Raw genomic sequence first — 12,934 nt, 5'->3', positions numbered from 1 at the left:
AAAAAAATGTAAATTATAAAAGAGATATAAAAATACATTCATATACTTTTATTTATAAGCTTTTATCGCTTACTGCTCAAATTCTACTTATGTGCTATGAAACTCTAAACCAAATTATCTGAACATTATTCTAGATAATTTAGTAAAGATAACACTTTTTCATCTAAGATGCAGATATAGATAGTACATATTTTTATTATCTATATAAAGATAAGATGACGCCCCAAAATTTCATCTAGATGATCATCTATATAATTTTATTTAGATAACAGCAAACACTGGCAGCGACCTATTTCCATCTCTCTCCCTCTCATCAACCTTATCTTATTCGCTCCTGATCTGTCAAGGTACATGTGTCACATTCATACGTCACATCGTATTTACGTGCGCGTTTCTCCTATCCTTACGATCGCATTCCGACCTTGATCCTGTAGGACATCAGCGAACCGCGAATGAATACGTTTTTCTCTCGATCTAATTGTGAATCATCGCATCATTAGAGAAAAAAAACGCCTTTTATTATCTAAAAATTGTTTAATGCATTTTTTATCTAGAAATATTTTTTTAGAAATATGACTCTTTAATTATACGCTTGTTACACATTTTTTTTCTCTCCTCGATGATTACATCCTGTAATTAATGATCACATGAAAATCATTCGTAATCTCGCGACACGAATCATCGCTGAATGAGATTCCTCGAAGGAACCGGATGCGTCATTCTTAACTTACAATGAGATCTCAATGCGCGGTATTTATGACGCATTCGCGGATTGCGACGATTTGCTGAAATACATAGTTTCTAAGTAAAATTTAAATTAGGCTAAGGATTTACAGATATACACATAATACTTCCCGTGCACGCGAGAGATCGGTATCTCATAATTAACAACGAACACAATTTCATGAGAATAAAGTGGGTCATACGTGTACATATATACAGATATACAGGTATGCTTAATTGATTGAATTCGAGAATTTTTACATGCAATCTAAATATCCGAGTGACGAGACGTTGGCGATTAGAAAAAATTATTTTATTAATTTCTACAAATACACGGTATACAAATAAAAGAGATTTATTCCTCGTAACATTCATAATCTCTATTAAGCTCTTATATATTAATATATAAAAATTAATTTCTACAAATATTTGCAAAATAATACGAATATAATGGACGGATTATTTTCAGATATGTGCGTCGCACATATTTAATAGTGCATTAATCATGCATATTGCTTTATATATATATATATATATATATATATATATATATATATATACATATATATATATATATAAAGAACATTTCATATACAACTTTAAGATAACGATAATATCAGAATATCAGTTCAATATACTCTATCTAGTCTATTTAAAATACATATATCTTATGTAATATATATCTGCAACTTCAATATGTCATGTTATGAAGTATAGATAACAGTATAATATACAAGTCTTTAAAGATTTGTCTGAATTTATATTTGATGAATAAGATTTGCACTTTTGCAGCTTTACTACCCATATGGCAAAAAAAAAAGAAATAGTTATATACGTTAATTAAATTAATTAGTCTGTAAAATTAAAAAATTATTTCTTTTCATATTAATAATTTATATATTAATAAATTATTAATCTGTAAAGATGTGCTAAATGGTTGTGTGCGTTTTCTGTTCTTCGTTTAGTATTTTCTCCTGCTTCTTTCTGTGCTTACGACCTTCAATTAGGTATAGAATACCAGCTGCTACCAGAGTAACGCTACCCACAACAGCTAGGGCAAAGGACCAGCCTACGTCATTGTGTTCCCAATTGGGCATCCAATCTCGTCCGTCACCTCTGGCGCCGAATATAATCACCGATATGATACCGCATATTCCGGCTAAAAGTAAATTACCACCGGTTGCCCACAGAAGAAGCTGATACTTGTCGTGATGACGAGAGCAACAGGTGTACAAGGTGGTCAGAAAACTTCCTATCAGCAATAAAGTCAGGCACAGCGTGAAGAAGAACTGCGTGGCGACGAAGAAGTCGGGCAAAAGTATGTCGTGTATGATATAATACTCCTCCTCGAAGACCCACCAACAGCCGTAGAATCTGGTGTCATAGAGATGACGTGGGTCCTGGAAGCCTTTGAAACACACTTGCCAGAGACCTGGAAAGATCAGCGAAAGATCAGCAAAAGATCAGTTTCTCCATCAGCTGTTTGTCATCAGCTACATATTTCATCTTTTTGAAGATCGACATCATCAGAAGTAGATGAATGATTTATTTACGTTATTCTTGACACTATAATATACATTATATATTATTTTATTTAAAAATATAAAGAAAATATGTATAATATAGATATATATTTTTTCTTTATTTATATTTTTAAATAAAATATCTACATAAATAAAGTATATATATATATATATAGACAACATAATTTGCAGAGTATTTTAGATATATGTATTCTTTATTTATAAATATATATATAGATATGCATCTGAAGATTTGCATCTAATCTTACCAATCTTGACGAATTGCGGATTATCCAGTTTGCCATCGGTCTCCAGCCAATTGGGTGTGGTGAACGCGATCACCACGAGAACAAACGCCACCGCCGTGCAGACGGCGGCAGCTTTGCCCGTCCTCGTCTTCCCCATCGCTTACGCCCCGTCACTCACGATGATATATGTGTAATGAGAAATGGATAAACGGAAAAAAATGCAACTCCTTTTGCGCGATCACGACGTGTATCGTCCACCTAGGACGCCGAATTGTCCGCAATTTTTTTCTAGAAAAGCCTTAGTTCGGTGCGCCAACTCCAGAGTGCGTTGCATGTCCCGTTTCCTTTCAAATTTCGAGCCTATTTTCTCGAAACTTCACGTTGCGAAGAAACTTGATTTTTTATGATATAATCGAGATTAATATAAGGAAAGTCGAAGTCTTTTTTTCAATTTTCTTTCTCATCGTGGAATTTTTTTTTAGAACCGTCATTTCAGAATTTAATGCAAGGACAACAAAAGAGATTTAAATAATTTTAATAATTGAGATCAATAAAATGTTAATAATTTTTGTTTTGTTACAGTTTGGTACGAGCCTACGGATATTCGAACGGCAGCAAAAATATTCCAAGTTGGACCGCAATGGAGAAACGTATTACACTTCATCTCACCTAATCGGAACGAGTTGAAAGTCATAAGCAAGTACTTTAACATTCCTGTTCCTGAAAACATGGATCTGACGGCTGTGAAAAATATTGCTGAACAATTGCTCCAATACATTCCAATTGTTATAACTACTTTAGGATCGCAAGGAGTATTGGTTTGTTTGATTCTCAAAAATGCATTTTTTAAATTAACAAACTACCTTATTTTAAATCAATATTTCAACAAATATATCAATTATATTTATTTTATAGGTGACACGTAAGGCTTTGCAAGATGAGCCCTTCTACGACAATAGTGGAAAACTGATCGTCAATTCCTCAACTGCATCCAGATTGTATCCTGCTATGGATGGTGCAGAAAAGTCCAATGAAATTCTCAGTGTGAGCGGCTGTGGGGATTGTCTTACGGCTGGAATAATTTGTGGAATTCATAAGAATCTGGATGAAACCAATTGCATTTCTATAGCTTTAAAAGCTGCTTCACTTTCGTTAAGATCTTTCGACACAGTTCCAAAAACACTCACAATGCTCTCCAGTAGCAATGAATCTTGACATTTCTTTCTAAATGACAAATTTTTAATTAAACTATTGCAATAAATTAGGCACTTAAGGATTTTAATTATATTTTACACTCGTTAATTATATTTTATACAATTTTATACTTGTTATACAAGATTCTACTGCTACTATGATAAACTGTTGTTTTATTAATTGGTCATTAATTAGATGCGTAATGAATTTATATAAGGATGTTGTGTAAAATCAATATGGATTTGACGTTGCCATCGCGTCATTGGATACGTCTTTATTAATAGTCACCATTGCTTTGAATAATCGAGATTATTGATAATTTATTTCCCACAGTCGTATAAAGTAAAAAAAAATCCGAATCATTACAGAGACGTAAAATAAACGCAAGGTGTGTAAAGAAAAAAAAGAAACAGACTACGTCGTATTTCCCCAAAAGAGCATTGTGTATACCAAAATCTGACGACACGACGAGTCGATCGAAAAAGGAGAAAGAGAAAAAAAAATTTCGGTTCTACACCTCTTCTACACCTTCCACATGTAGCGTACGATAATGAACGTGGCGCGTGGCATCGGCGGAGAGAGAAAGGGAGACTGCGCGAAGAGCTGCAGATATATATATATTAGATGTCGTAGAGAGGAGTGGGGGAAGCGGGGGACCAATAGCGTCGCGTTTGACGTAGTCACGTGGCCACGTTCTATCGCGCTCAACTCTATCCAGATGGCGCTGACGCGCGCAAACAAGATGGACGAAGACGCGACGATCAGTAGAGCGAGATGGCTCGAACATCTGACACGCTATACAGGATGTCCCAAAACTCATAATTGACCTTTCAGGGGCAGATTCCTGGAATCATTTGGAGATGATTTTCGAAAATGTCGAGGGAGGCCGTCATTTTTTGTACGTTCTCAATTTTTGCCGTCATGTATCTTTATAACTGAGCCTTGAATTAAAATTCTATTAAAGTAGTAAACTCTACTTGAAATTATAAATTGAGGAATGTGGTTTTAACAAGGCTCTTAATTTGCGAGAAACCCTTTATTTCCAATCTCTTATGATCTTTTATTAATCATTTTTTGTAGGTTCTCAATTTTTACCATCATATGTATCTTTGTAACTAATTTTGTAAGCCTTGAATTAAAATTTCATTAAAGTAAACTCTACTCGAAATTAATTGAAGAATGTGGTTTTGCGAAAAACCCTTCAGTTTCAGTCTCTTATAGCTCGAAAATAATTGGTGCCTCGACCTTTTCGCCGAGGAAAAATCGTCTCCAAATGATTCCAGGAATCTGATGCGCCTGAAAGGTCAATTATGAGTTTTGGGACACTCTGTATACATAGTAATGAAAAGAGGGAAAGAGAGAGAGAATGACAGATGGCTCGGAGGAGGGGGTACGTATTATTACACACAGCTACACTCTCTGCACTCTCTCTCTCGGCACATACGTCACATACGTCTTATACGTATTAGTCACACATACACACACACATACGAGCGTCCGAAACGAAAGAGCGAGAGAGAGAGAGAGAGAGGGAGAAGCGGACCAAGCGAACGCCGTTACGATAAAAGAGAAGTTTTTCAGAGAGCGTATTCGAAGAGAGCCGTTCAATGGTCGCGGCAGCTATGCGCCTCGCCGCTGCCGTCGTCGTCGTCGTCGTAGGGCATTCAACTAGCTAGTTCCGACCGGGTCAGCACGACGGGGAGTCGTGTTTTCGCCCAGCCGCCAGTTGATAGACTAGCAACGACGCGCGCGCATCTCCTCGTCGTCGTCGTCGTATCCTCGAAGATGACCATAATAGTCTTTCTGATCGACACGTCGGCCTCCATGAATCAGAGGGCATACCTGGGTGGACGGCCCACGCTCTTGGACGTAGCCAAGAGCGCCGTGGAGACCTTCGTCAAGGTACGGAGCTCCTGGGGGGACAGGAGTCGCGCCGCGTCTCGTCGTCGTGGATGGTGATCTGTATAGGTGGGAGGGAGAGAGAGGGAAGGGTCGTGTATCTCTCTCTGTCTCTCTCTTCCGTCAGGCACGTAGCCTTCTCGACGACGAGGAAACTTTTGATTCTCTCCAAGTCGAGTGCGTGAAAAGTGAACGAAAATCCTGTTCCAGGTACGACAGAGATCGCCGGAGAGCCGAGGGGATCGTTACATGCTCCTGACCTCCGAGGAACCACCTCAGAACATCAAGGTAAATTTTTCCCCTCTAGCTTCTTTCTCTCTCTTCAGCTTTGTTCTATCTTTTCCCACTTTTTCTTTCTCTCTTTTTTTTCATCTACATATTTCTTTTCTCTCTCTCTCTCTCTCTCTCTCTCTTTCTGTCGATGTGTGTTAACGCGACCTATCGCGCGAGGATGCCTCCCCGGGAAGCTTCTCCCCCTTCCTCTCTTTTCCATCTCTCTCTCACTCTCTCTCTCTCTTTCTCTCTCTCTCTCTCTCTCTCTCTTTCTCTCTCTTTCTCTCTCTCTCTCTCTCTCTCTCTCTTTTTTTCTCTCTGTCCCTTTCGAGTCGCAGGACTCTTCTCGAGTTGGGTTAGGTTCGATTAATGGCGCCGAATAATTAATACGCGGCAGCGAGTTGCGGAAGACGCGCATTATCGGAGACGTGATGGCTGGGGGGGGGGGGAAATAAAATTAAAAAAAGCGAAATCCGAAAGCGCAAAAATATGGTCCCTTCAATCCTTTTTTGCAATTATACATTTCTTTTTAATCCTATTTTTTAACGTGAGTCTTTATATAAAAATATACAAGTTAAAAACAAAGTTTATTTAATTATCTTTGGATAAAGAGAGTTTCAAAAGAAAGATGGAATGTAATTTATTTAATTCTCTGAAAAATCTTTTTTAAGATGGATTTAATCTAAATTATTTTGTGAGAGGAATAAAATCATTTTTAAAGCTTGTTTCATACATTTTTTTATATTCTACAAAAGATAGTTTTGATGACTCATTCTTTATATTTTATTTATATCATATATAGAAAAAAATCTTGTTAGATTTTTTAGAGACTAATTTAAGAAAATTGTGTTAATATTTTGGAAATGATGCTTTTTCAGGCAGGATGGAAGGAAAACTTGGCAACCTTTATGAATGAACTTAAGAATTTACAATGCATCGGCTTGACGACATTAGGTGCTGCTTTGAAGCACGCCTTGGATGTGTTGAATATAAATCGCATGCAAACTGGCATAGATACATATGGCCAAGGAAGATGTCCATTTTACTTAGAACCATCTGTTATTGTTATTATAACAGACGGAGGAAAGTACACATCCAACGGTGTACCTCCAGTGAACCAAGATGTAAGTATAACTGTTGCGACAATCTTGGTGCTACAATATTACGTCATAATCAAATAAGATTATTTCTTAATGTATGAAAATTAATTAATATAAATAATAAAAATAGATTTATAATTCTTTTTACAGTTTACATTGCCCATGCATTCCCCGATACCTGGATCTGAATTGACAAAGGAACCATTTAGATGGGATCAAAGACTGTTTTCTTTAGTATTGCGTTTATCAGGAACACCAGCTGTCGAACGTGACATAGGCTTGGTGGCGAGTGACTCGTCACCGATTGATGCAATGTGCGAAGTGACTGGAGGTAAAGAAGATAGAAAATTTGAGATCTTATCTTTAATTCTTTATATAACATACTACTTTGGTCAATTTAATTGATTGCTAAAAGATGCGATAAATTGGCTGGACATTGTTTTAAAAAATTCAATAGTATCTCTGCTTCAGATAACAGGATAAAAGAATTTTTTAAAAAGTATTAGAAGAATTATAATCAATATTATTAATAGAATCATATCGGTTCTGAACAGAACAGCAAGCATTAAGTCAAATTTTTTTCCCAACATTTATAATTCAATTTGTGCTGTAAAGATAAGATCGAGATAAAAACTTAATTAAATTAATTAAATTAAATTAAAACTTAAAATTTAATCGTCATGTATTGTTAACACTTGGATGGTTACAGGTCGTTCGTATTGCATCACGTCGTTCCGAATGATGATACAGTGCATCGACTCGCTGGTGCAAAAGGTTCAGTCGGGCGTGGTGATAAATTTCGAGAAAATCGGTCCCGATCCCCCGCCGTTGACCAACGACGCGCTGCAGCATCAGGATGAGGAAGAGAACGAGGACGATGGTAACGCGGGACCGCGCGCTCAGTATCCAAACGCGCTGGCGCCAGGCAATACGGCTTGGTATTCTTGTAGACGTTTGATTTACGTACCACGATCGGCGCAGAAGGGTTTCGCAGTCGGATTCTGGCCGATTCCCGAGAGCTTTTGGCCGGATCTCAACGCCAGCTCATTACCGCCGAGATCGGCGCATCCAAACGTGAAATTCACGTGCACCAGCCAGGAACCGATGGTGATCGAGAATCTGCCGTTCGACAAGTACGAGCTGGAACCGAGTCCCCTGACTCAGTACATTCTGGCGAGGAAGCAGCCGACGACGTGCTGGCAAGTGTTTGTCGCCAATTCGTATAAATCGAGCGAAGTAGGCCATCCGTTCGGATACTTGAAAGCGAGTACAAACTTAACTTGCGTAAACCTCTTCGTTATGCCTTACAACTATCCCGTGCTGTTGCCATTGTTGGAGGAACTTTTCAAAGTGCACAGACAAAAACCGACTCCCGAATGGAGAGCACAATTTCAGGGTTACGTAAGGACCATGCCTACTTATTATGCTGTTGTAAGTATCTCGTTATACAGGGTCTCCCAAAAGTCCTGCAATAGTTAAATATCTCGAAAACAAATAGCGTTTTCTCGAACATAGCAGGTTTGCTCGCTCTAAGAGCGATGAATGACGTTATTGACCAATCAGCCATTTATTCTTCAGAGAAATGACGTCATTAATCGCTCTCAGAGTGAGCAAACCTGCTATGTTCGAAAACGCTAAAAGACTTTTTAAGAAAAATGTTTCAAATAAAAGTAGGGCTTTAAGTGGAGCATTAAGTAGTAATGTTAATGTGACTATAAATAGCATTGTTAAGGCCACGTAAAATTCACTTTGACATGGAAACTTTTTTTTTTTATTACATATTCATGTAGCTTATTTTAAGAACTTTTCAAAACACTATAGTAAAGTTTTATTCCGTTAAGTATTTTTCAAGTTATGGAGCTTAAAAGATACAATATTTTGACATAAAACACAAAATATCTTGTAAAACATTCAGTTTTCGGTAATCTTACTTTAATACTTTTATGCACAGAAGAGACCAATCAATGTAAAGAAAGCGCATAAATGTTTTTAAGAAAAAATATGTTGCAAATTGTATACATTTTCTTAGAAATAACTATGCGCTTTCTTTACACCAATTGATTTGTTTAATTATTTTATGCATAAAAGAATTAAAATGATCGAAAATGACATATTTTACAAGATATTTTGTATTTTATGTCAAAAATACTGTAAACTTCAAGCATTATAATTCGAAAAGCACTGAATGAAAAAATACTTATTATAATGTTTTGAAAAGCCCTCGAGATAAGCTACAAGAATGTGCAATAAAAATAGAAATTTCCATTTAAAAATTTTAAAGTAAACTTTACATGGCCTTAACAATGTTATTTATAATCACATTACTGTTTAATGCGCCACTTGAAACCCTAAACTTTTATTTGAAACATTTTTTCCAAAAAGCCTTTGTTTTCGAGATATTTGACTGTTGCAGGACACTTTTAGGACACCCTGCATATTTTTGAATACATTATCTAAATTTACTTTCATACGAAAACGTTTTTCTTTATTGCAGTCGTTGAGGAGAGCTTTAACTAGAATGGGCGCTTCCACGCCTCTAGCACAAACATTGTTACCGGATACTATGGATACTTCTTTGTCGTATAGCGTTTTAACTTATCTAAAGCGACTGAAAAATTTGGCCAAGCTGGAATTCGATCGACTCTGCAACGAGGTCATTTCTAAGCAGGTCGCCGCTTCGAATCTTACGAAAAATTTATCCAACTGTACCACGAGTGCGGTGACGGAAGGAGTGAGAGTAATTCCGAGGACACCGTTGAAGAAAGACCTGGTAAGATTTATTACGTTAAGAGAAAAAAGATCCGATATCTCCCATAATTTATACTTTAACTGTGTATTAAAAAATTGTATGTATTTATTCGTAGGTGTCCCATCCTTTATTACAAGACAAATTTACGGGTCTTCGCGATCAACTGAACGAGTTTGGAGGTTTCGTAGTCGGATTAGTGAAGAACCAGCAGCAGCAACGTGGCGCGCACAGTTACAGAAATGCCTTCGACGTCCCGAGAAAGTCCCTCCTCGATCAAGTCATGAGGATGCGCGCGAATTTTTTACAACCTGGTTTACTGCACACGAAATTGCTCGACGACGACTACGTTCACTCGATGCCTTTAGCCCAAATGGGAAATTATCAAGAATACTTGAAACGCATGACTCCACCGTTGAGGGAAATCGAGAGTGTGCCAGTGAGACAGCACATGTTCGGTAATTATTCAATAAATCTTGCAAGTATAACTCTTTTCGGGACGCATAACGAAGAGGCAACAATTTATGTTGTGCATAAATTATCTGTGTATTATGTGTGTCTATGTGTAACATATACATATAAGTATGTGCATATGTGTACACTGTATACAAAATTATCAATATATGGTGCCATATATTTGTGTTGTATCTCAATCATACAGGCAATCCGTTCAAGATAGACAAGAGAATGATGGTAGACGAAGCGGATATCGACATAGTCGGCGCGACGTCGTCTACGTCGAAAAGCGGTCTCAAGCGTACTCTACCGCAGTCGGATGGCGGAGGTTCGTCCTCTCCGAGGCCGCCGCCTAACAAGAGAAAGCCCGGACCTATACCCAAGGATGTGATAGTACGACGGCCTTCATACTCTTCTTCCCCCGCCAACACTCCGCCGAGTTCGCCGATCCCCTGGGTGATGGAGGACCAGAAGAATCAAGCGCCAGCAGTGTCACCAGTTGCAGATACAGCAAGCGCTCCACCGACTCCTCTGACTTGTCTGCCCAGTCTATCGCCGTCTCACGTGTCATCCGTACCGTGTTCGAGCGCCTCCGAGAAGCTGGTGAACGGACTCGCGGAGATGCCGCCGGCCATTCCGGTATTCGAGCCGATCCCGGTGGAGCATATTAACAATCACATGGACACCCCGCCGGTTCTGACGCCGATAGTCAACAATATCGACGCGACGTCGGTGTCGAAGGGTGTCGAAGTTAAAAGTGAACGAACAGACAACGCGAGGAATGAGTGCAGCCGGTTACCCATGAACGATTGTATCGAGAATAGTGCGCGAATAGTTGTCGATAGTGGTGTCGAGGAGAGACTTTCGAATCACGTGGAGGAGAAACGCGAGAAGGAGAAGCCCGAGAAGGAGAGAAAGTTGACGAAGAAGGAGCTGGAGGACATCAGGCGGCACAATTTGAATATTCGGGAACTCGTTTACAAGGAAGTGCGGAGAAGAGGGACAAGTAAGTGATCTTTCTATAGATCCTCTTCTTGACGTATTGAAAAATGAGACTAATGTAAAATTGATTAATTTTTTTTATCACCGACGACACTAACGACGCGATTGATTTATTTTCTTTCAGATTATGCAACGCTGTTTTCGCATCTACATCAAATTCAGGGAACCCTAGACATACGGCTTGCATTTGTGAAAGACATAGTGAAGGAATCGTTACGCTTTAAACGACGTAATCTGGCGTCGCTGTTAGAGGAATATCTTAAAACTATTCAAGAGGACGGTTGCGCTATAAACCACAAGCTGAATCACAACGGTGCCACGAAGATAAGTTGTTAAGATATATGCATAATCAGGGCATTATCTTAATAATAGCGGAACAAGTAGATTGCGAAAGAACTCTTGTGCAAATTTTTTGCCAGAGATTTTAAATAGCAGTGTTGAGATCTTTCGGAAATAAGGACTACTTTTGATACTCACTGGGAAGACCTGCACAATCTCCGAGTCTTAGCAAATTTCAATAGCATTTCCTCGGTGTCAACCACTAAGTAAGCCATGGCACTTTTACGTTTTACTTTTAAGCTTTGCGAGTGATCAGTTGGTAGATATTTCGAGTGTGCCGTATAGTGTTTCTGCAGGTCATGAATTGAAGCAATAATTTATTTACAGAATGTAGCGACAAGAACGATTTTACAGAATGTAGCGACAAGATACGCAGCAATATTTCTCTCATGTACACCAAAAACTCTATTAATATACTTCTCGAATAATGATCTCGTTTTAAAACTTGACCGTTTTAAATCTTACTCTGTAAAGAAAATCCAAAATTTTTATCTGTCTCGGATGCTTGAAAATATTGTACGTAGCATGCAATCGCGATGCACTTATGATAAAAAAAAGAAATATATACATATATATATATATATTATATTTCATACATATGTTGAAGTTTTATTTATACGAATATATATTATTCGCACGCGTTTCTATATCGTTACATGTAAATACGTTTGCACATTTTTTTTCATCGTCTATGATGTATTTTTTCTTCAAGTTTTGTCGATATCTTACTTGACAAGTGTATTATAAAATTATCTTGTATGCTGGCATACAAGACAATAGAGTTGAGACGAAATTATAAGAATGATACACAATATTGATTGATTCTTTGTAAATGCGAGTCTGCATGTAAAGTTTCCTCCAAGTATAAGTGCAATCAAACGAGCATAATTTCTACCAGCTGCCCAGTCCTCAGCGCCCATGTCAGATTTAGGACGGAATAATTGTATTCATATTCTACAATTACATTTCCTATTATATTTAATCTATCTATATACATACACATTTGTGATTTATATTATTAAGTTTAATAAAATGCCATAGTTTAATACTGTACCAAATTGTCTGTAAATTTTGTTGTGTATACTTTGGTAATATTATAAAAGCAAATTAAGATCTGACTTTTTTATTGACGACATATGCAATGTGACATTTATATGCAAGAATTGCACTTGTTCGTGATCTTTCTTTTACATATAAAAGATGAGAATGTATCTTTTGTTATACACAAAAAAAGAAGTACAGATTTTTTTAGTAGAGAAAATTTATTATGCATTTTATCATATAATTAATTGAATTAGAATATCACAAAATTGAAACTTTGTTGCAATGGATTTTTCTCCTTTTCAGTTATGATATTAGCTTTTATATTGCAAGACATGTGTCGTAAATAGAATCATACCAAATAACATTTAAATTAGAGACATTAAATGT

The 12,934-nt window shown here is 37.4% G+C and overlaps 3 protein-coding genes across 3 annotated transcripts; 2 read left to right on the top strand and 1 right to left on the bottom strand.

Moving 5' to 3' along the window:
• Positions 1-37: 37 nt before the first annotated feature.
• Kune (claudin) lies at positions 38-3,261 on the bottom strand. Its single transcript, XM_083051540.1, has 2 exons — positions 2,516-3,261; positions 38-2,155 (listed from the first exon to the last, which is right to left on the bottom strand). The coding sequence occupies exons 1-2, from the start codon at positions 2,649-2,651 to the stop codon at positions 1,653-1,655; spliced, it is 639 nt and encodes a 212-aa protein (XP_082907666.1). The 5' UTR covers positions 2,652-3,261; the 3' UTR covers positions 38-1,652.
• On the top strand, positions 2,695-3,709 carry LOC145943966 (uncharacterized). Its single transcript, XM_083051886.1, has 3 exons — positions 2,695-2,767; positions 3,077-3,312; positions 3,410-3,709. Exons 1-3 carry the CDS (start codon positions 2,695-2,697, stop codon positions 3,707-3,709), a joined length of 609 nt encoding a protein of 202 aa, XP_082908012.1.
• Positions 3,710-4,834: 1,125 nt separating this feature from the next.
• Positions 4,835-12,568, top strand: Ints6 (integrator complex subunit 6). The gene is made up of 10 exons (XM_083051530.1): positions 4,835-5,078; positions 5,270-5,590; positions 5,798-5,875; positions 6,739-6,984; positions 7,111-7,291; positions 7,670-8,391; positions 9,455-9,730; positions 9,825-10,164; positions 10,368-11,168; positions 11,289-12,568. Exons 2-10 carry the CDS (start codon positions 5,474-5,476, stop codon positions 11,498-11,500), a joined length of 2,973 nt encoding a protein of 990 aa, XP_082907656.1. The 5' UTR covers positions 4,835-5,078; positions 5,270-5,473; the 3' UTR covers positions 11,501-12,568.
• The last annotated feature ends 366 nt before the right edge of the window (positions 12,569-12,934 follow it).

This window comes from Prenolepis imparis, unplaced genomic scaffold (genome assembly GCF_030444845.1).
Source record: "Prenolepis imparis isolate NDT839.2.m4 unplaced genomic scaffold, iyPreImpa1.0 SCAF_12, whole genome shotgun sequence".
Classification (NCBI taxonomy): Eukaryota; Metazoa; Arthropoda; class Insecta; order Hymenoptera; family Formicidae; genus Prenolepis; species Prenolepis imparis.
This window is presented reverse-complemented; position numbering and strand designations above follow the sequence as displayed.

Excerpts from the sequence above, each read along its gene's own strand:
- Kune (XM_083051540.1), bottom strand. The coding sequence starts at position 2,651 with ATGGGGAAGACGAGGACGGGCAAAGCTGCCGCCGTCTGCACGGCGGTG. Across the intron at positions 2,156-2,515 it reads TCCGCAATTCGTCAAGATTG|GTCTCTGGCAAGTGTGTTTC; the intron begins GTAAGATTAGAT and ends TGATCTTTCCAG.
- LOC145943966 (XM_083051886.1), top strand. The coding sequence starts at position 2,695 with ATGGATAAACGGAAAAAAATGCAACTCCTTTTGCGCGATCACGACGTG. Across the intron at positions 2,768-3,076 it reads TCCACCTAGGACGCCGAATT|TTTGGTACGAGCCTACGGAT; the intron begins GTCCGCAATTTT and ends GTTTTGTTACAG. Across the intron at positions 3,313-3,409 it reads TAGGATCGCAAGGAGTATTG|GTGACACGTAAGGCTTTGCA; the intron begins GTTTGTTTGATT and ends TTTATTTTATAG.
- Ints6 (XM_083051530.1), top strand. The coding sequence starts at position 5,474 with ATGACCATAATAGTCTTTCTGATCGACACGTCGGCCTCCATGAATCAG. Across the intron at positions 6,985-7,110 it reads TACCTCCAGTGAACCAAGAT|TTTACATTGCCCATGCATTC; the intron begins GTAAGTATAACT and ends TTCTTTTTACAG. Across the intron at positions 9,731-9,824 it reads CACCGTTGAAGAAAGACCTG|GTGTCCCATCCTTTATTACA; the intron begins GTAAGATTTATT and ends ATTTATTCGTAG.